Source organism: Hippopotamus amphibius, chromosome 5 (assembly GCF_030028045.1).
Source record: "Hippopotamus amphibius kiboko isolate mHipAmp2 chromosome 5, mHipAmp2.hap2, whole genome shotgun sequence".
Classification (NCBI taxonomy): domain Eukaryota; kingdom Metazoa; phylum Chordata; class Mammalia; order Artiodactyla; family Hippopotamidae; genus Hippopotamus; species Hippopotamus amphibius.
The window spans coordinates 112,621,815-112,645,151 of NC_080190.1; the positions used below are offsets into that span (position 1 = coordinate 112,621,815).

Here is a 23,337-nt window from a genome sequence, read left to right on the forward strand (position 1 = left end):
TCTTATTGATTTTTAAGTGTCTGTATATACAAAAGAAATTAAATTCTTCAGTCCTTTATGTCATCATTTGAAAAGTTACTTTGGGAACTTCTGGCCAGTGTGGCAGAGGAAGCTGACATGGAAGAAACTCCATTCTGCTTCCATACATTTCACATGCGGGATAATGTGTATTAAGATAATTTATGGCTGTGTGGCTGAGTTAGGAACCAAGAGGAGGAAATCCCCAGGTGGCAGAAATGCAGGAGTGCTCACACAGGAAGGCAGTGTTGTGCATCTGCTGAGAGCTGGGAATCACAAAGGAGTACTGTTCCAGTTACCATGGCTGCAGCACAAACTTCTCCAAAACTTAGTGGTGCAAAACAGCCCTTTATTGTGCTCATGGATTCTGTGGGACAGTGCACGGCAGGGACAGCATGGCCCTGCTTCGCCACCTCTGGGGCCTCAGATGGAAGGTTTGAAGGCTTGGGGCCAGAATCACCTGCAGGCTTACTCACTCCTGTGTCCGCTGGCCGATCTGGCTGTGGACTGAGACCTCAGCTATGTGTGTCATGTGGAACTTTTCTACAGTGGCCTCTTCCTGTCACTCAGCTTCCTCACAAAATGGTGGCTAGGTTTGAAAGGTGAATGTCCAGAGAGCGACACCGAGCGGAAATCATATCATCTTCTGTGACCTAAGCTTGAATATCACAGTGTCACTTCTACTGCATTTTATCAACTGGAAAAGTTGGTTTCTGAGAAGGGAACACAGATCTCACCTGTTGATGGACTTGAGGAGATGATATGTATTAGTGCATCCTTGTTTGGAAAACACAACCTGCCGCAAGTACCTTGACACAGAGATGATAATTAGAAAATACCCCCCATTGGCCTGGGAAGGCTGTAAGGAAGCTTGCCCCCCACTTGAACTATGGTAGGAAAGAGTTAGCTGCTAGACATTAGAGCATCATATCCTGCACCAGCTCAAATCTGAGATCTAAGTTCACATCACTGCAAGATTCAGGGACCACAGTCGAAGAGATTGGCATGTTAACTGACTTGATACCTCTGAAACCCAGGGTCAGGCAGAGACCAATGGAAAGCATATAGAGAGATAGCACAGTTTCCCCAGCTCAGGAAACACTGGAGTCCTGTGGATAGCAGTCTCTCTAAGGATGAGCTCACAGTCAAAGATTACAAATCACGTAAGGAAATGGAACCATAAGGAAGGAAACTTGACAGACGCAGCAAATGGGAGACATGCACCACAAAACTAAAAATAATAGACATCTTGGAAACAAATTTTATAGTAGTCAAGGCGATGAAGGAATGGAAACCGTAAGGCAAGAATGGGACAGTATGAATAACAGGAGAGATCTAGGGCTGCACGTTTACCCTGAAAGGAAAAGAAGCATTGAGTCAAGCAGTACCTCCTGGACCCCAGGTATTAGTTAACTCTTGGCTTATAACGATAATAAAGACAGTAATTATGATAATAATAGCAGCTGTTATTTGTTTTTGTGAATAAAAGCACCTTCCTGTAGTCTGAACCGAAGATTCTTGTTTGAGAATTAAAGCAGTGTACTGGGCATTTAGCTAGGTGCTTTTCTTAAATTCCCTTTAAACTTCACAGTAACTCTGTGAGGCAGAGATCATCATTCCCTAAGTAGGGAGACTGAGGCAAAGAAATGTTAACAGGAAAATAAGTGGGTTTTTTCCATCCAGAATTGGGTGACAGGAATGGGGAAGGAACAGAGGTCTTTGGGGTATATAGGTGGGTGTGGATATATTGTAGAAGCTATTGCTTCTTTATTTCTTCGTTTCTTAATTCACAGGCTGGAGTGTTCTTAACTTGGGGAATGCTTAAGTAACTCTTCCGGTGAGTTGAGTATTTAAACACAAATGGGCAAATTAACTGCTTATGAATTTTGGGAAATGAGGAATACTTGTGTCCAAATAAGAACTTTGCATATAGTTTTAGCAATTGTTTTCCCTAATATTGTGCATGCTTCTTATTTTTAATTTTGCTAGAGCTTAATCTTTTTTTAAAAGGTTTTTTAAATTAATTAATTAATTAATTAATTAATTGGCTGTGTTGGGTCCTCATTGCTGCACATGGGCTTTCTCTAGTTGTGGGGAGCGGGGGCTACTCTTCATTGCGGTGCGTGGGCTTCTCAGGGCAGTGGCTTCTCTTGTTGCGGAGCATGGGCTCTAGGCGCATGGGCTTCAGTAATTGCAGCACATGGGCTCAATAGTTGTGGCACAGGGGTTTAGCTGCTCTGTGGCGTGTGAGATCTTTCCGGCGCAGGGATCAAACCTGTGTCCCCTCCATTGGCAGGCGGATTCTTAACCACTGCACCACCACAGAAGTCCCTAGAGCTTAATCTTAATACTTTTTAAATTGCTTTCCCTTGTCCATCTCTCCTCCATCCTTAAAAAAAAAAGAGAGAATTTGATGGAATTAATAGTTGTTTTTTTGTTCCGTTAGATGCATATTAGAGGTAAACCATTTAACCCTCCCAAACCTCAGTTGTTTAATTCAAAAATTAGAAGATTAGGTCTCTTACAGGTCTGTAAATCAGTCATTTCTGTTGAACCAGTCCTTAGTTTTCAAGTAAGAATCACAATTCAGACAGCAGTAAGATATTGTTTTTATACAGATATATAGACTTGACTGAAAACCTAGTGCTCACTTCACTAAATTTCCAGTGACTTTCACTTATCTCCTTAATCATCTTTAGAGTTTGGCTTGGGGATGTGGGAGTATGGACAATTTCTAATTCCAGAAATTATTCCATGAGAATGAATTTTTACTGCAATGACTGAGGCTCTTTTTAAAAATAGTTTTTATTTTTATTATTATTTTTTAATATTTATTTATTTGACTACACGGGATCTTTAGCCACAGCATGAGAGATCTAGTTCCCCAGCCAGGGATGGAACCCAGGCCCCCTGCATTGGGAGCTCAGAGTCTTAACTACTGGCCCCCCAGGGAAGTCCCTAAAAATAGAATTTTTAAATAGCTGTTTTTTATTTCACTGAACAATTATGTTCGCCATCACTAAGAAATTAAAGATTTTTTTTAAAGATTAATTTTAATTTCTTTATCGGCCAAGCTGCGTGGCTTGCAGGACCTTAGTTCCCCCACCAAGGATTGAACCCTGGCCCCCAGCAGTGACAATGCTAAGTCCTAACCACTGGACATCCAGGGAACTCCCAAAGATTTTCTTTTCTTTTCTTTTAATAAATTTGTTTATTTATTTATTTATTTATTTATTTATTTATTTATTTATTTATTTTATTGGCTGTGTTGGGTCTTTTTTGCTGTGCGCAGACTTTCTTTTTTTTTTGTTTTTTGTTTTTTTTGGCACACGGGCTTAGTTGCTCCGTGGCATGTGGGATCTTCCTGGAGCAGGGATCGAACCTGTGTCCCCTGCATTGGCAGGTGGATTCTTAACCACTGCACCACCTAGGAAGCCCCAGACTTTCTTTTTTTAGTTGCGGTGAGTGGGGGCTACTCTTCGTTGCGGTGCGTGGGCTCCTCATTGCTGTGGCTTCTCTTGTTGCGGAGCATGGGCTCTAGGCGCGTGGGCTTCAGTAGTTGCAGCACATGGGCCCAATAGTTGTAGCTCATGGGCTCTAAAGCACAGGCTCAATAGTTGTGGTGCACGGGCTTAGTTGCTCCGCGGCATGTGGGATCTTCCTGGAGCAGGGATCGAACCCGTGTCCCCTGCATTGGCAGGTGGATTCTCAACCGTTGTGCCACCTAGGAAGACCCAAAGATTTTCTTGTTACTGCAGGTTCTTAATGAAAGTTCCTATATTAACCTAAACAATTTTCCATTAACAAACTAGTGTTACTTCAGTGTGTTTGGTCTCTGTTAACAGGCACCTCTTACCTTCTTAGTACTTCAGAAACATAGATAGATCTAACCAGATCTCTACTGAAGCTACTTTTTATTACTTTTAAAACATTTTGTTTAAGAATTCTGCTTTTAAGTATTTTTTTTTTGACTGAGCTGGGTCTTCGTTGCTGCACTTGAGATTTTCTGTCTAATTGTGGTAAAGGGGGCTGCTCTTCACTGCAGCACGGAGGCTTCTCAGTGCGGTGGCTTCTCGTTGCAGAGCACGGGCTCTAGGTGCGCGGGCTTCAGCAGCTGCGGAACACGGGCTCCGAGTAGTTGCGGAGTGTGGACTCAGTAGTTGCTGCTCGTGGGCTCAGTAGCTGTGGCACCCCAGCTTAGTTGCTCTGCAGCATGTGGGATCGAGCCCGTGTCCCCTGCGTTGGTAGGCGAATTCTAAACCACTGTGCCACCACGGAAGTCCCTAAAACAGTATTCTTAAAAAGTATTCCTAAAATGCTGAGTAGTGCTGATCTTAAAAAGCTTTTTGATGCCTACGCACTGTTCCAGGTGCTGTATTAAGTGGTTGTATCATGTGAGCCTTAATGAGCCTGGTTGTTGATGTTGCATCATTGAAAGAGGCAGCAGTATATGAAGGTAGATCTACTAACACTTAGTAGATGATTCTTTAAATCTATTTACATATATTAAGTGCTCTGAAAGTTTTGATGGATGGATGAATTTATCATGTGACAGCTGAGGGTCCCTGGAAGAGTCTGCAGCCCACATTAATGGAGGGGGGATGCTGTGCTTTTGCCACTGTTTACCATCAATACAGATTCTACTGCATTGATTGTTCAAATTTTTCAATTGGGCTTGGAAAAATTCTCTATTAAAACAGACACTGTGGTTACAGTGTGAGTTATTGTAGTGGTATTTGACGTCTAGTTAACTGGGAAGTTTTCATCTTGATTTAAATTTTAAGAAAGTGGGACTTCCCTGGTGGCGCAGTGATTAAGAATATGCCTACCAGGCTTCCTAGGTGGCGCAGTGGTTGAGAATCCGCCTGCCAATGCGGGGGACACGGGTTCGATCCCTGCTCCAGGAAGATCCCACATGCCTTGGAGCAACTAAGCCCGTGTGCCAAAAAAAAAAAAAAAAAAAGAATATGCCTACCAATGCAGGGGACATGGGTTCGATCCCTGGTCCAAGAAGATCCCACATTCCACGGAACAACCAAGCCCGTGTGCCACAGCTACTGAGCCAGTGCTCTAGAACCCTCAAGCCACAACCACTGAGCAAACGTGCCACAACTACTGAAGCCCGTGCACCTAGAGCCTGTGCTCCGCAACAAGAGAATCCACCGTACTGAGAAGCCGGTGCACTGCGACGAAGAGTAGCATCCCCTCGCCACAATTAGAGAAAGCCTGTATGCAGCAACAAAGACTCAATGTAGCCAATAAATAAAATAAATAAGTAAATTAATTAATTAAAAAATTTTTAAGAGAGCAATGATTTATTGACTGTTTTTAAAGAATTGTGATGTAACAACCCCAATCTGTCATACTCTGATCCCTTTTGCTCAAATTCTGCTGGACCATTATTCTTTCCTGTATTATATTATCAGACTTTGAAGGAGGAAATGAAATGTTCTCATTTTTAAATAGATATTTTGCCTTACCCAGTGTGGCAGGACTGCTAAAGTTTTCTCACAGTGCCTGTTCCCTCGTCTTTCTAGTGAAAGGACCCCTGATTTTTAGCTGGGTACGTGATGCCCTGAATGGATGACATTTTTCACTTCCCTTTACAGCTTGGCATGGCCATATGGCTACATTCTGACCAATGGGACGTAAGCAGAATTGTGTGTATGACTTCCGGGAACTGATTTTAAAGAGAGGGAGAATGCCTCTTTCTTTTCCCTTCCTTCTCTCTAAGCTGGAGCTCAGTTTGGTATTTCTTTTACAGCTGATCTATTTTCATTTCCACTCTCACGGCTACCCTCACCCTCTCACACCTGTTATATTGAAGCAAATTCCAAACGTTTGATCATTTTATCCATACATACTTCAGTATGGCTCTCTAAAGATAAGAATTCTTTTAAAAACACAAACCACTGTTTTAAAAACAAAACCCACTATTACACCTTAAAACATTCATTGTAATCCCTTAATGTTACCAAAGATCCAGTCAGTGCTCAGATTTCCCTGATGGTCTCCTAAAGTATCTTTTTTCTTTTTTTAACAGTTTATCCAAATGAAGTCCATACATTGCAACTGTTTGCTATGTCTCTTAAGTCTCTCTTAATCTATATATTATCTATATTATCCCTCCCATCTCTATTTATTTATAATAATTTATTGGTTGAAAGAACCAGATTATTTGTCACAAGTCAAAACTCCACAACCTGATATTGCTGATTGCATCCCTGTGATGTCATTTAATATGTTCCACTGTGCTCTGTTGATAGTTAGATTTAAATTGATAGTTAGATTTAAAGTCTTGGTCAGAGTCACGTTTGTTTGTTTTGGCAAGAGCTGCCATTGATGAACATTGCTGTATCTGTCTGGGTTCTCCAGGGAAACAGTATATATCTATCTATATCTATATCTATATCTCTATAGACAGAGATTCAAGGAATTGGCTTACAAGATTATGGGGGCAGGCTGGCTGAAAACTCTCAGGCAGGAGTTAATGCTGCAGTTTTGGGGTAGAATTTCCTTCTTCAGGGAAGACTCAGTTTTGTTTTCAAGACTTTCCACTCATTAGACAAAGGCCACCTAGGTTTTTGAGTGTAATCTCCTCTATTTAAAATAACCTGGCTGTCTGGCTCAAAATTTCTCATTTTGATTTTCTTCTTTTTCTCTTTTTTAGAGATGAGCTTTAACTGTGTTGCTTTTATACACATTTAAAAGAGGAGATGCACATATTCTTTGACCCTGCTTACCATGCTGCCCTAACTCCCAGCACAGCCAAAATGACAACAGCCAGAAACAAGTGACCTCTCAACATAGTTGAACGTATCAGGGAGTCAAATGCAGTGATGCACATTTCTGAACATAGTATCCTGTGTTTACCTGTTAATATAGAATTGCCTTTGTGGTTAGAAATTGGAGAATACCTCTATTTTAGGCAACATTTCTCAGATACATTTCTTGAAAGCAGAAATAAAGTATCTCATAATACAACGTATCCTTTTAACAGTACTTCATAATGAAGGAGGGCATGATGATAGTTGAAGATGAGGGGGAAGTTTGAAAGTATATTTCTTCTAAGTTATAAAAGGCTCATTTATCTTTATAATATTCTTTTTATAAATTTACTTCTAGAAACTGGAGATAATAATGTACTAACTCATATAGTGGGGGATAATTGCAAGTAAGTTGGCCCTACCCTGCCTGATATACCCATGCGTGATATACCCTGCATGATATACCCAATAAATGTAAACAGTTATCTCTAAGTCAAAAACAACTCTAAAAATGTGACTAAGAGTATCAGTCTGATAGGTCAAAAATGAAGTCCGAGCAGCATGGATGGACCTGGAGATTATCATCCTGAGTGAAGTTATGTTAGATAGAGAAAGACAAATATCATGTGATATCGCTTATATGTAGAATCTAAAAAAAAGTGATACAGACTTATTTACAAAACAGAAACAGACTCACAGACTTAGAGAACAAACTTATGATTACCAAGGGTGAAGGATGGAGGGGAGGGATAGACTGGGAGTTTGGGATTGACATGTACACACTGTTATATTTAAAACAGATAACCAACAAGGACCTACTGTGTAGCACAGGGAACTCTGCTCAATACTCTGTAATAACCTAAATGGGAAAAGAATTTGAAAAAGAATAGATACGTGTATATATAGAACTGAATGACTTTGCTATACACCTGAAACTAACATAACGTTAGTCGACTATACTCCAATATAAAATGAAAATTTTTTAAAAATGAAAAAAAATTTAAAAATTAAAAAAAATAAAAATAACTGGCTGTGAATATTCCCCACATGTATGAAATACCTTCCCAGCAACAGCTAGATTAGTGTTTAATTCAATAGCTGGATTCTAGAGCCGAACCAAGTTGACACATAAAACTAAACATCACAGTTGCCAAGATCCATTACTTAATTCAGGTTTGCAAAACTGTAACATTGTAATACTATCATTCCTTCATTTAGTAGCTGGGATACTCTATAAAGAGAAACTTCCATATCATCATTCATGTGGATAAATGCTTGATTTTTCTCCTATGTGACCTGGGTTTCAAATCAAGTTGGTTCTTTAGTACCCCCCAAAGATGGTGAGTGAGGTGTTGTTTTTTTAAAGTATCATTATACATTTATGTATTATACGTATTTAATATAGTTCAATACATTGCAGTTAATATTCTTATTAATGCTTATTATCCTCTCAGCTTTGGTCAGTTGGATTCTCTTCAGGTTGGCGACTAGCAAGATTGTAGTCATCTTAGATTCCTAGATTTCTGGAATGAAAAGATGTACTAGGTTCATCTTGTACATTTCCTGCCACAGATCTGGAATTAACTATTTCCTCAAGGGACCCTAGCTGTTTTTAGTTTTTGGTTTTTTTTACGTCAGAAATGGGCCCACAATCTAGTTACTTCCAATTCATATTTAGGACTTCGGGGTTTTAAATTTATCATATTGATGTTAGATCTGTATCTTTTTGTTCCACGCTGAAAATACTTGTTCCCATCAGCACTGACATGAATGCGCATTTACACAAGCAGCCCTCTTGAACTCTAAAGGTAGATACTGTATGTTCAGGGTGGTGGGGCAATAAGATAAAAGGAGCCTGGGTCCCTGATATCTTGGCCCCAGCCCTGCGGGGAGCTCTGTCCAGGCTTTTATTTAAGGGGAAATCTTCTTGTGTTAGCCACTTGTTTTGGATTTTCTGTCATTTGAAGCTAAATAATCCAGGAGTTACCATAGATTTCCAATTTTTAAAAGATTAATGTATAGGAGATGCATTTAGCACTAAAATTTTGTTGAACTTAGCTTTGTCGTTAATACAGAAGACCTCTAAGAATCTCTCCTTCAAACTGCTATGATTATGAAGTTATTATAGAATTGTGAAGGTCTCAATTATAGCCATATTATCCTTTTTTTTTTTTTTTTTTTACTTTAGAAATTGGTTTGACAGGAGTGAATACATTTTTATGTCTGTTTTTTTTGTTTGGTTGGTTGGGTTGTTTTTGGCCACGCTGCACAGCTTGCAGGATCTTAGTTCCCCAACCAGGGATTGAATCCAAGCCCTGACAGTGAAAGCACCAAGTCCTAACCAATGGACTGCCAGAGAATTCCCTATGTCTGCTTGTTTAAGTGGGTTCTTTTTTCTTAATTGTTTGCAACACATATTTTATATTGGCTGTGATGTATTGTTATGTGTTAAATTTTGCTCCCCGCTCCCCAGCCTTGGAATGTAACCCTATTTGGAGTTAGGGTCTTTACAGAGGTAATCAAATTAATATGAGGTCATTAGAGGGGGCCCTAATCTAATATGACCGACGTCCTTATAAATAGGGGAAATTTGGACACAGAAATATGTACAGAGGGAAGACAGTGTGAAGACACAGGGAGAAGAGAGTTGTGACTCTGAAAACCAAGGAGAAAGGCCTGGAACACACCCTTCACTCACAGCCCTTAGAAGGAGCCAACCCTGTTGATGCCTTGATTTTGAACTTCTAGCCTCTAGGAACATGAGACAATAAATTTCTGTTTTTTTTTTTAAGCCACCCAGTCTGTGGTACTTTGTTATCATAGCCCTAACAAACTAATATATATTTATTGTTTTCTTGGTGTTGTTTCCTTATTTTGTCTGCTATTGTTTATTAATAACATTTTATTTTATATCTTGTATTTAAAACAGATGTTCTTGATCCTTACTCTCCCATCTCCCCCAGGAAAATGCTTAATTAATTACTTTCAACTTTTGTGTTTTCAGTGTCTGCTATTTAATTGTCTTCTTCCTCAGAATACTATACCCATGCTCAGAGGTCTCTTGTATTTAAATATAGCTCTTTTGACATTGTTGTTCTCCAATGAAATTGTTCACCATTTCCTTTTTCTCAAAACTCTTTGCCTTTGACTTTTATTAGCACCCCCTATCTTGGTTCTTATGTCTCTTTACCATCGCTTTTCAATCTTCTTTGTAGTCAACCTGTTCTCTGCCTGTCCCTCAAATATTGGTGCCCTTGGACTTGCTTTTATTCTTAACTTTTCACTTATACCCTCCACTAGCCCTGGACAGTCTTATCTATTCTCTAGACTTTATGATGATGACTACCAAATCTGTATCTCTTGGCTAAACCCACTTCCACCTCTGGACCACAGATACCTTGAGCTCATTTTATTCACAGCCGAATTTCTTCTCATTCAGGCTGGTTCCTCATCCCTTACTCTTAACATCGTGAATGGTGCCAGTCATACAGTTCCCAGGTCCTCTAGATGCTACCACATTAACCTCTATCCAGCTTGTCTCTCAATCTGCTTTTTCCTTGGTTTGGGCCCTCCCTACCACTCACCTAAACAATTGCAGTAGTTTCCTAATTGGCCTTCTCATTCCCATCTTTCTTCTAATATTGCTACAGTTAAAGCAATATTTTAAAATCTTAGGTCTAGTCTTTCAACAGCTCCCACTGTTTATAGCTGTGGCCTCTAAAACAGGGTGCATGACCCAGCCTCAAGGTATGATTCATTGGAAAAGAAAATAGAGTTCCTGTTACATATATATATTTTAAATTTCAGAAATTTCACCTAGCATAACACCTAGTAAGTTCTCAGTGGATGCTTGTTGAATGAATTAGAACTAGGGCTGCCAAACTTTAGTAAAATATGTAGAGTACATATTTTAGACTTTGTGGGCCACCGAGTCTCTGTTGCAACTACTCAACTCTGCTCTTGTAGGCCAAAGGAAGCTATAGAAAATATGTTCAGATGGACATTTGTTTCTGTGTTCCATTGCAATTTTATTTACTGAAACAGGTAGCAGGCTGGATTTGATCTGGGGACAGTTTGCTGACCCCTGAATTAGAGTATGGGAGAGGGGGAACTGTCTAGTGACAAGATCGCAAAGGTAGGTCAGGAAGATATCCTAGGGGATTCTGTTTGCAAAACTAAGGAGTTGACAAAATAGAGTTTGGTGTCTTATTCAAAGACCAGTGTCAGAGACAGTAAATAATGACATATAAATACATTATTATAAACTATGATAAGTGCTGTGAAGAGAATGACAGGATGCTATTAACATGTAGCCAAAAAGCCCAAAAGGCTGCTTGCCCACTCTATAGTGATACTGAAGCAAGAGCTGGCTGAAAGGTTTTAGCTCTTGTGTTTCCCCCTTCTGTTCTCCAGGTGAATGGAGATGTGAGAACAGGTAAGAATCATCTTTTTTAAAAAAGCAGCTTTCTGGGCTTTTCAGCTACATGTTAAATTAATGCTAATTTAATATATGTGTTAATAGCATATGCCCATATAAGTGTGAGCTTATTTCTGGACTCTCTGTTCTGGTCCATTGAGCTATATGTCTATTTTGTGTGTGTGTGTGTGTGTGTGTGTGTGTGTGTGTGTGTGTGTGCACGCTAGTACCATTCTGCTTTGATTACTGTAGTTTTGGAGTATAATCTGAAGTCAGGGAACATGGTACCTCCAACTTTGTTGTTCTTTCTCAAGATTATTTTGGCTATTCTGGGCCTTTTGTGTTTCCATATACATTTTTTTCCCCTGGGAATCAGTCCACATTTTATTTTACAGTACATTCATATGAGTTCCTGCATTTCCAAGGTAATCAGATCACATTCAGGTTAGCCCTGCTGGTAACAAAATTGTGCAACCACCCTGGCTTCAAAAACAAGATAGGATGATACACATGAACACTTCTTTCCCTTTAATAGTGCAGAAGACAATACATCACAAAAATAAAGTCACATGCCTTTCACAGTCCAGTGTGAAGGCATATTACTTATGTTAAAATTAAACCATCTGGGGCATGAGGAGAATAAGAAGAGTTTCAAAGCTTAAGATGTCTACAGTTTCCCCCATGCCATCTTTCTCTTCTAAACACCAGCTGGCACATTCAGCATCATTGCCTTAGGAAGAAAGAGGCAGAGGAAAGCAGGGGATCATTTAATTCTGAAACTTGTGGCTTCTTGGGCTACTTCTATAAAAACTATGTAAATAACCTAAAATTGTAAAAAGTTCATATTAACAAGGGACGGTAGTACAGAAAGCACCTGGAGAAAATTGCTCCAGTGACTGATGGAAAATATAAGCTGCAAACATTTCACAAAAATGGCCACTGTATCACATCCAGAAATATATTAAGTTCTGAAAATCCACTTTCCTTTTACTGAATGAAAACACTGTGACCCATGTTCTGGTGCTGAATCATTTCAGGAAAACAGCTGTAACCTCAATCTGCAATATTGATCGTGGGCTCTCTTGCATCATTACCATGTAAGAGTGCCGTGAGAGTGTAGCTGACCAAGATCCCCAACCCTTGAAAAATATAAGAAGCCAAAATGAGCTGTAATAAAAACTAGGACACATTAGATAGGAGACATATACGTTTTAGAATTATTGGTGGGGCAGGCTGGGGCCAACAGGATCCTGGGACTGGTGCACACCTACTGGTGGGTGAGTCCGGGTCGCAGGCCTAGTTCTGGCCCACTGCGGGGCAGAGCTGGGTCCTGGGGGCTCTGGCTGTAGGGCCTTGGGTGTCCCAGGCTTGCTGTGTCGGCCCTCTCATGGGCAGGGCCAGGGTTGGGGAGTCCTAGGGCTGGTGGCTCCCCCCTGGTGGTGAGGCTGGTCTCAGGGCTAGTGCTGGTACACTGGCGTGTGCGGCCACGTCCTGGGGCAGCTGTGGGCTCGTGGGTTCTTAAGGCATCCAGCCTGCTGATGGGTGAGGTTGTCTCCCTGCCTGGCTAGTTACTTGGCCTGAGGTGCCCCAGTACTGGTGTCAAAAAGCTGAGGGGCAGGGCCGGTCCCCAGTGCTCATGAACTAGCGGGGGAATTCCAAAATGGCACCTGCTAGCACCACTGTCCTTGTGGTAGAACGAGCTTCCCCAACATGGCTGCCACCAGTCTGTGTCCCCACCTGCCTTCTGCCTCTCTGGGAGGTTCTCCAAGATCAGCACATGGATCTGACCCAGGCTCTTTTCAAATTACTGCTTCTGTCCTGGGTCCTGGACATTTAAGATTTTGTGTAGGCCCTTTAAGAGTGGAGTCTCTATTTCCCATAACCCTCTGGTTCTTCTGAACATAAGCCTTGCTGGCCTTCAGAGCCAAACATTTCTTTCCACTGTAGGACCCCCACACTGGGGAGCCCAACGTGGGGCTCAGACTCCTCACTCCCTGGGGAGAACCTCTGCAATTGTAATTAGCCTCCCATTTGTGGGTAGCCCACATCTCTGCCCCTCCTACCCACCTTGTGGTTCCTTCTTTGTATCTTTAGTTGTAGATCTTTTTCTGCTAATCTTCTGGTCTTTCTCATCAATAGTTGCTCTGTAAATAGTTGTAGTTTTGGTGCATCAGAGGGAGGGAGTGAGCTTAGGGTCTTCTTATTCCACCATCTTGGCTACATCTTCTTTAATCTCCCTATGTTTTCTTTTAGGAGTTTTACACTTTTAGGTCTCAGGTTTAAGTCTTTAGTTCATTATGAGTCGATTTTTGTGTATGGTGTAAGATAAGGGTTCAGCTTCATTCTTTTGCATGTGGATATCCAGTTTTCCCAACACCATTTGTAAAGAGACTGTCCTTCCCCTATTGTCAAAAATCAGTTTACTCTATATGCATGGGTTTATTTCTGGAGTCTGTTCTGTTCCATCAGCCTATATGTCTGTCTTTATGCCAGTATTATATTGTTTTAATTACTTTAGCTTTTTTTTTAAATAAATAAATTTATTTATTTATTTATTTAATTGGCTGTGTTGGGTCTTTGTTGCTGCACACGGGCTTTCTCTAGTTGCAGTGGGCAGGGGCTACTCTTCATTGTGGTGCATGGGCTTCTCATTGCGGTGGCCTTTCTTGTTGCAGAGCGTGGGCTCTAGGTGCGTGGGCTTCAGTAGCTGCAGGATAGGGGCTCAATAGTTGTGGTCCACAGGCTCTAGAGCACAGCCTCAGTAGTTGTGGTGCACAGGCTTAGTTGCTCCGTGGCATGTGGCATCTTCCTGGAGCAGGGCTTGAACCCATGCCCCCTACATTGGCAGGCAATTCTTACCCACTGCACCACCTAGGAAGTCCTACTTTAGCTTTCTGACATATTTTGAAGTCAGAAAATTTGATGCCTCCAGCTTTCATCTTCTTTTTCAAGATTGTTTTGATTACCTGGGGCCCTTTGTGGTTCCATATTAATTTTATTTATTTATTTATTTAAATTGAAGTATAGTTGATTTACAATATTGTGTTACTTTCAGATGTACAGCCAAGTGACTCAGTTATACATGTATATGTATATATCTGTATTCTTTTTTCAATTCTTTTCCATTATAATTTATTATAAGATAGTGAATATAGTTCCCTGTGCTATACAGTAAATCCTTGTTGTTTATCTATTTTATATATGGTAGTATGCATCTGTTAATCTAATAATCCCAATTTATCCATTCTCCCTCTCCCACTTTGGTAACCATAACTTTTTATGTCTGTGAGTCTGTTTGTGTTTTGCAAGTAAGTTCATCTGTACTTTTTTTTTTTTTAGATTCCACACATAAGTGATATCATGCAATATTTGTCTTTGTCTGACTTATTTCACTTAGTATGATAATCTCTAGGTCCATCCATGTTTCTGCAAATGGCATTGTTTTATTCTTTTTTATAGCTGAGTAATGTTCCGTTGTATATATTTATCACATCTTCTTTATCCATTCATTTGTTGATGGACATTTAGGTTGCCTCCGGGTCTTGGCTGTTGTAAATAGTGCTGCTGTGAACATTGGGGTGCATGTATATTTTCTAATTAGAGTTTTCTCCAGATATATGCCCAGGAGTGGGATAGCTGGATCACATGGTAACTCTATTTTAGTTCTTGAAGGAGCCTCCATACTGTTTTCCATAGTGACTGCACTAATTTACATTCCCACCAACAGTGTAGGAGGGTTCCCTTTCCTCCACACCCTCTCCAGCATTTATTATTTGTAGACTTTTTGATGGTGGCCATTCTGACTGGCTTGAGGTGATACCTCATTATAGTTTTGATTTGCATTTCACTAATAATCAGGGATGTTGAGCATCTTTTTTGTGCCTGTTGACCATCTGTATGTCTTCTTTGGAGAAATGTATATTTAGGTCTTCTGCCCATTTTTTAATCATGTTGTTTGTTTTTTTGATGTTGAGTGGCATGAGTTGTTTGTTTATTTTGGAAAGTAAGCTTTGCCAGTCACATCATTTGCACATATTTTCTCCCAGTCCATAGGTTATCTTTTCATTTTGTTTATGATTTTATTTGCTTATAAGCAAAAGCTTATAAGTTTGATTAGGTCCCATTTGTTTGCTTTTGCTTTTATTTCTATTGCCTTGGGAGACGAACCTAAGAAAACATTGCTACAGTTTATGTCAGAGAATATTTTGCCTATGTTCTCTTCTAGGAGTTTTATGGTGTCATGTCTTATATTTGTGTTTAAGCCATTTTGAGTTTATTTTTGTGTATGGTGTGAGGGAGTATTCTAACATTAATTTACATTCTGTATGAATTTTTGAATTGTTTTTACTATAATTTTGAATTTTTACATTGGGATTTTGATAAGGATTGCATTGAGTCTGTAGATCATTTTGGGTAGTATAGATATTTTGACAATATTAAGTTTTCCAATCTGTGAACATGGAATGTCTTTCCATTTGTTTGTGTCTTCTTTAATTTCTTTTATCAATATTTTATAGTTTTTCAGTGTACAGATCTTTTATTCCCTTAAGTTTATTCCTAAGTATTTTCCTTTTTTCGATGTTATTGTAAATTGGATTGTTTTTCTAATATCCTTTTCAGATGGTTTGTTGTTAGTGTATAGAAATGCAAGTGATTTTTGTTTGTTGATTTTGTATCCCGCAACTTTCCTGAATTCCTTTATTAGTTCTAACATTTTTTTGGGGGGGGGTGGAGTCTTTAGAGTTTTGTGTGTGTGTGTGTGTGTGTGTGTATAATCATGCCATCTGAAAACAGGGACAGTTTTACTTTTTTCTTTCCAAACTGGATGCCTTTTCTTTCTAGTTGCTCTAGTTAGGACTGCCAGTACTATGTTGAATGGAAGTTGTAAGAGTGGGCATCCTTGCCTAATTCCTGATCTTAGAGGAAAGCTTTCAATTTTTACTTTTGATTATGTTAGCTATGGGCTTTTCATATATAGCCTTTTTTTTATTGAGATAATTTCTCTCAATTCCTGGTTTGTTGAAACTTTTTACTATGAAAGGATGTTGAATTTTATCAAAAGCTTTTGCTGCATCTATTGAGATGATCATAAGATCACAGGTAGATCATAGACAGATCATAGGTCATCAGTCTCTCATTCTGTAATATGGTGTATCACATTAATTAATTTTTGTATGTCGAACCATCCTTGCATCCCCAAGATAAATCTCACCTGGTCATCATGCATAATAGTAATATTTTTGAGAAAATCCTAAGCATTACATTGTCTGGTACATGATAACTTACTGTTGAACTTTAAATTTTTTTGTATTGCCAAATATCTGTAACCTCAGATTTGAAAGAATTAAAATATTAAAATATTGAAAAAAAAAAGTCTTACAACTTATTTTAGCTATGTTCTTAAAGGCCTCTTGCTTTAAAATCCCAAGAATATGTATTTATATGTTACAAGTAAACCTGTCATTTAAATCTATATTAGTATTTAATTTGTATGATTGAAAAAAAATTAGAAAAATATTTATCTCTGAAATAGCCTTTTTTTTTTGTATTTTGTGTCCTGAATATGGTGCAGCATCTCACTTTCATCAGCACTGTTGAAAGAAGAAGAAAAAATGCCAGTCCTTTCTCCTGAAATCAAATTTGAGCCTTCTAATGTCACCAGAAATTCCCTTGACAGTTGTTTTCTTTTTGAGAGTAGTTGGAGGAAAGCAGTTTTAGAAACACAAAAGATGAGGAAAGGTAACTTCAGTTTTACTCTTATTTTACTTACAAAAATATAAAAATAGTGCCTTGAATTTACAAGTACTTTTTTAAGCAGTCAAGAGACATTAAAGAATTTCTTTAACATTTATGTAAGAAGGCTAGTACCTTAGGCTTATGGAAAAGAAAAATGGAAGCAGATTAGAAATAATTTACTTAAGGTAATTCTGCAAGTCATGATAGCAACAAATTCTAAAGAACTACTCTTGGTTATCAGTGTAGTACTATCTTTGTTGGATGATATATTTTTTATAAGTAGTATTTGTATTTAAATACAAGTTATATTTTAAGAAACCCAAATCTTTAACAGCATCTTTTTTTATTAATAATTCTAACCAAAACTTTATTTTTTAAATGAGCTATGTGGAAAGTGTCTTATATCTTATAGTTGCTCAATAAAGACTAATTTCAGAACTTTCAACTTGACGAGTGTAATAGCTTTCCCCATTAATTTCAAATTATAATTGTATTTCTTATTTATACTGAATTCTGCCTTTGGCTTTATTAATGGAGATATAGTTCTTGAAAAGAGCAAAATTCAAACTCCCCAGCCTTTTCACTACTCCTGGTTTTCAGTGTGTTGCTGTATTTTTTCAACGTTTTCACCACATTCCCATTAGAGTCACAATGGTTTATCTATTCTCCTACCTCCAAACCTAATTGCCGAAAAGGGACTCTCTATGATTTTTGATCAAGAAAAACTATTTTTTCCAAAAAAGAATAATCAAAGGTTGAAAAATAGCATTTTGAGCATTTAATATAACTCTAGTCCCATTAAATACTATTTCTATTGCTGTGCTAGATTTACTTAGTAGAAAAAGCTTGAAAATTCTCTGTTTAAAAATTATCCAAAAAAAAAAATTATCCAAACCTTTAATCTTTTAATCTGCCTTTTTCCATTTATTGTCTTTATTTTGAAGTTAATTTGACAGCCTCTTTTACTAAAGATCCATGAGGTCAGCAGAAGAAGCCCTCTTGATGCTTCAGATGTTGCTCTTAGAGATTTGGTGAGGGACGTTGCAGAGAGATAATTAAAATCAGTGCCTGGAATGGAATTCTTTTCTCTCATTGCTAAGCTCCCATAATCATGTATTTATACCTCTTGTTTATCTATACAAATGTAGACAGGTGAAAAGATTTAAAGTAGCAGATATTACAAGACTCTTGAAAATGCTTTTAAACTGTCTTTCAATGTGAATGTATCTAATGTTCTGGGAATTCTGATTAAACAAAATCATGAAGACAGGGACTTGCCTGGTGGCACAGTGGTTAGGAGCCTGCCTGCCAATGTGGGGGACATGGGTGCAATCCCTGGTCCCACATGCTTCAGAGCAACTAAGTCCATGCACCACAACTGCAGAACCTGCACTCTAGAGCCTGTAAGCCACAACTACTGAAGCCCGTGTGGGCCTAGAGCCCTTGCTCCGCTACAAGAGAAGCCACCACAATGAGAAGCCCGCGCATCGCAACAAAGAGTAGCCCCCGCTCTCCACAGCTAGATAAAGCCCCCGTTCAGCAACAAAGACCCAACTCAGCCAAAAAAAAAAAAAAAAGAAAAGTCATGAAGGCAGAGGACAGTGGTGACTATAGGAGATCTGTGAAGCTGCCCTTCTTCATTCTTCCCCTGAATCAGCTCTTCCTTATGGTCTCTATCCTAGGAGTTGAAAGGTATTCTCTTAGGAGAGATGCTAGCTTAATTACAGTAGCTTAATTTTATTTTCTTAATGACTGATTTAGTGTATTTATGTACTTTAGTATATAGCAAAAAAAGTTATATACATTTAATCAAGAAATAATACAGATGGTTATGATACTACTTTTAATAGAATACACCACAGCATTTGGTCTAGAAGAACCCAAAGAATGTATCAAAATGCCATATTTACCAGGATTGCAAAATTGCCAAAAAAGTGTAAGTTCCACTCCACTAGAGGTTCATAAAAGACTCCTGCGTGCTGATACCGAGATGCCTCCTGTCAGGTATGTCATTTCTATTTGATTCTCTTCTGTTGAATTTTTATTTGTAGTAACACTGCTGAATGTAGAGGTTTTTCTGGCTACTGAATCTAATTCTTTCTTGCCTACTATTTTGTCGCATAAAGGATTTAATTTTTTTAAATCTCAATTTTATTCCATTTGACCAGTAGGTACTTTTTTCTGTTTCCAACTGACATTACCAGAAAGAATTTAAAGACTTAGTTAAAAAAAATCTTTATTGCTCTAGCCTAGATTGCTTATGAGAATACTGGAATTTTTAACAATATAAATAAACGAATTCTCTGCAATATTAACAGGTTTCTGTACCCTGAGTAGAGAACCTTGTGTTTCATTTCTAGTTCGACTGAAGTGGGGAGATTCTGAGTGAGATGTCAGCCTAATGAAGACCTTGCATTGCTATCAGATGAAACGAGTTTGTCAGTCAGAAAAGCTGCACTGACTTTGAATACTAGCATTTAAAAACGTTATTATAAACACCTTTCCTACTATAAATCAGATTGCCTGACATAACATTAAAAGAAGACTTCTTTCTCCAAAGGGACCTATAAATTTAGTGAGACAGTCTCATATACTATTTGGTTTCTGCTTTGATTTATTTATTTGTTCATCAAGTATTTATTGAATGTGTCATACTAATTTACTTTGCGGTCTAAAAAAAGATGAAGCATTTATAGCAGTCTGAGTTGCAGCTCTCTTCAGGGGAGGATGTATATTTTCATATTATCTCCTGCCATCTAGTTATGCATAGCACACACATATTGGAATTTCAGAATATATTTCTTGAGTTCTCCACTAGTATTATTGGTCTTGTTAATTACTCTTGAAATAAATTTTGGTAATATAAATAAAGAACTAGACTATACTAAAAATAAAAAGTTGTGGATAGTTTATATCTAAATTACGAAGATAAATAAGAACTTTGTAGAGAATTTGGGGAAAAAGTAAAAACAATTATTTGATAATTAACCCATCATAACCTGTCCATTTTTATTGTTGAAAGTTCTCTCTTCTGTCCTCCTTCATTTTCACAGATTTTTATTTGAGTTGTGATTTTAGTGTACTTACAGTTTTTTATTTTGCACTTTTTTACTTAATATTACATGTATACATTTTTTCATATTACTGTATAACTTTCAAACAGTCTTTACTGGTCACATTAGATTTCATTGCATAGTTTATTTAACTTTATTTAATTTCCCTATCGTTGGACTTTTAAGTTTGCAAATAACGCCATAATAAACAATAACATACATAAAGCTTTTCCCGTCATTTTATTTATTTATTTTTTTTTATTTTATTATTATTTTATTTTATTTTTTTTGGGGGTACACCAGGTTCAATCAACTGTTTCCATCATTTTAAATATTATTTGAGGATAGATTGTCAAGCTATAAGAATATAAAAAGCAAAATTACTCTTTCTGAAGTGAGATTATAATGAAATAAGGCAGAATCAGAGATGGTAGAAGAGAGATGGGGAGTTGCTAGCAGATTAGATGGTGGCAGTTAAAGAGGAGGGATAGCAGGGATGTAGAAAGAGAGACCATTGGAAACATGAATATGAAACCTGCTAAAGGACAGTGAGTTTCTGTCATTCCTGAGACACCTGTATCCCTGACACTCAGTTCAGTCTTGTCTTTTTCACTGGAAGTCACAGTACTCTTTGAGGAGGGTGGGTGTAAAAGTATGTAGGGCTGCCTATGGCCACGGATGTGTCTCAGTACAGACCAGTCTTGCTACCCTTCTTTCAGTGCATGTGATCATCTTAAAGAAACGAAACCCAGAAAGCACCCCTTGAATTAACCCATTCAGCCTCTATATATTTTTTTCCTCTTAAAAAGAATTTTATTGAGATATAATTTCAGCCTCTAGATTTTAAGGCTTCATTTTGCTTCCTACCTTTTTCATCTGATTTCAGTTCATTATTTTTTTCATTTGCAGTTTGGCTGTTTGTGAAATGATTCCTTAATATTTTACATTGATTTGAGTGTGAATTTACTTAATTTAATGAAAAATAATTTGAATATATTATTCATATTATGACGTGTTCTTCAGACAGAAAGTGGAAGAGTGGTGGCTAAATGCCACACTGTTTACAAAGTACTTGGCGAATGCAAACATTAGTTCTTTTCCCTGTGTCTTTATTTTAGCCATTCTACTGAGAACATGTCAGGTTGTCTACAAGTATTTTACTCTCCTCTGCATATTGTACAACGCCCTGTGAAAGAACAGTCTTGGCAAAGCAGGGAAGTACTAATTTTTGTCTGTCTTATATACAACCCCTTATTCTTTTTTTTTTTTTATCTCCATATGTGTTTTTTTTTTTAAGTAGACACAAGGTTTATTGAAAAATATTTAATAGTTCACAGATTCTCTGAAAGGACCAGAAGAACAGTCTTGGAAGCAGTGCCTCCAGGAATAGTGCCTAAATCACCCGCTGCAACTAGTCCAGTGAAAAATGCAGTGGCCCCACTAATGAATGGCCGTAAAGCCTCCTTGAGGCAAGGTGCATATGCTCTAGAGACTTGTGCAGCATTTTACCAATGGGCAACAGTGGTGTGCTGTGCAGTTAAAAAATTGTGAAGAGGGTAGATCTCTTGTTGAGTGTTTTTACAACAGTAAAATAACATTTTGGGAAAAAAAATGAAAAGGGTACAGGTCATAGACACTAAAAATTGTTTTTTTGATATGAGTTTGAGCCTCTCCTAGAAAGGCTATCTCTGCTGTCTATAGAAGCCTGAGATGTCTGCCTCATATGTGCATATTTGATGTGAAAACTGTGATAAAAGTTTAACGTGTTTTTAAATTTCTTTAATGATAAAAATTTTCAGTGAATCTCAGGGCATACTTTGGTAATATAACTGAAAATAGTCCTAGAGGTGAAGTACATTTAAAAGTTATAGCTGACTATCCTATGGTATGACAAACTGTCTCCAGCTGTCATGCTCGCAGATGTGAAACAATGATTTATGAGTTTAATTCCCTTAAATTAATATTATGAAACAAGCAATATGAGCTCTCAACTCACCAGTGTTATCTTTAAAGGTTCCATGCAGCCAATACACAAAGATATTCATTCTGATATTGGACACAGTTTTTAAAAAAATGAATGTCCTATGTTTTTTTGAAGGACATGAAGCCCTTCACACTAAGTAGCTGAATCATAGAATTTCAGTTATCAGTCAATAGGTGGAAGAGAATCTGAGGAGTGTCCTTAGGAACCACTAAAACCTTATCACATAAGATAATCAGTAAGGCTCGTCTTGAGTTCCAAACCTCAATGTAAATATTATACTAGCTCAGCTCATCTCGACTCTACCTATACTTGATGACTTGGAAGTGTGATGTTGCCATGGTAATAAGTTGCTAGGATACCTCCAATCAGCTGTGTAAGCTGACTTCATTAAACTGTATCACATGGATTAAGAACTAATATGTGTTTTGATTGGATAGAGAACAAAAAATAGTTACAGCCGACTTCTAAAGTTTAATGTAGTTACAAGAAATTTGGAATTCTTAAGAGTTATCTTGCCCACAGCAGACTCAATCATGACATATTTCCTCTAATAACCTACTCATTATCTAGACCTATTCCAATAGGAACAAAAGTTAATTATGACACAACTCAGATTGTGGTAATTAATAGGGAAAAAGAGCACAAATAACTGATAATTGATATCTGGCATATCTAGATACCCTGTTCATCTAATCTTGAGTCCCTTCTTCTAGCAACTTCTGAATCATGACTAGTGATAAGATAAAGGTGGGAAAATTTAGACATAACACTCATCCATTGGTAAAATTTATTAGCAAAAACTGAGATACTTAGTTGGTTCATATCTGCTTCTGATTGGATTTTTTGTGATGGAAGTAGTTTCCTTCCTTTAATGTTTATTTAATTTTTATATGATGTCCTTCAACAAGTGAATTTCACTGAAAGCAAGCTTCTTGTCTCTTATTTTAAAAAATTAGGGTACCCTGGATTTATATAAAAATGAATTTATGATAATGTATAATTTTAGGTTAAAGAAGACGAAGCCAACATGTACTGTGGCACCACTTCAGGAGAAATCAAAAGGTAGGCTGGATCATCTTTTTCTCCTACCACATGTCTTATTAAGGGTGTGGAATACTTATATCTTTTTAAACTTCCTTTCTTTGCATTGACTTGTCTTTGTTTTATTAATGTTTCTTTTAAGCTTTGTTTATTTTATAAACTTAGTGGGTGTTGTGTTCAATATATACATACCTTTATTATCTCATGTTGGAGGATGGAGGGAACGAAAAGTGCCTACCAAACTGAGAAGGCATCATGAGACCGAAAACTGAGGCAGGCAGCTCCACATAATCAATGGATCAGCTTATTATATGGTAACTT

The 23,337-nt window shown here is 37.9% G+C and overlaps 1 protein-coding gene across 9 annotated transcripts in view; it reads left to right on the forward strand.

The window, feature by feature from the left end:
• Positions 1-23,337, forward strand: part of C5H8orf89 (chromosome 5 C8orf89 homolog) — a 54,324-nt gene that overhangs the window by 4,696 nt on the left and 26,291 nt on the right. For 5 of the 9 annotated variants that reach the window (XR_009053937.1, XR_009053938.1, XR_009053936.1 and 2 more), the window contains exons 2-5: positions 16,775-16,941; positions 18,789-18,942; positions 21,110-21,203; positions 22,980-23,037. Coding sequence is in view for 5 of the 9 variants with exons in the window: in XM_057736507.1 (XP_057592490.1) it covers positions 16,815-16,941; positions 18,789-18,942; positions 21,110-21,203; positions 22,980-23,037 (433 nt within the window). In the remaining 4 variants the exon portion in view is untranslated. Of the gene's footprint in view, positions 1-1,833; positions 1,856-16,774; positions 16,942-18,788; positions 18,943-21,109; positions 21,204-22,979; positions 23,038-23,337 lie in introns of those variants that run through there. The other 4 variants (XR_009053939.1, XM_057736510.1, XM_057736512.1 and 1 more) reach the window with 2 other exon arrangements.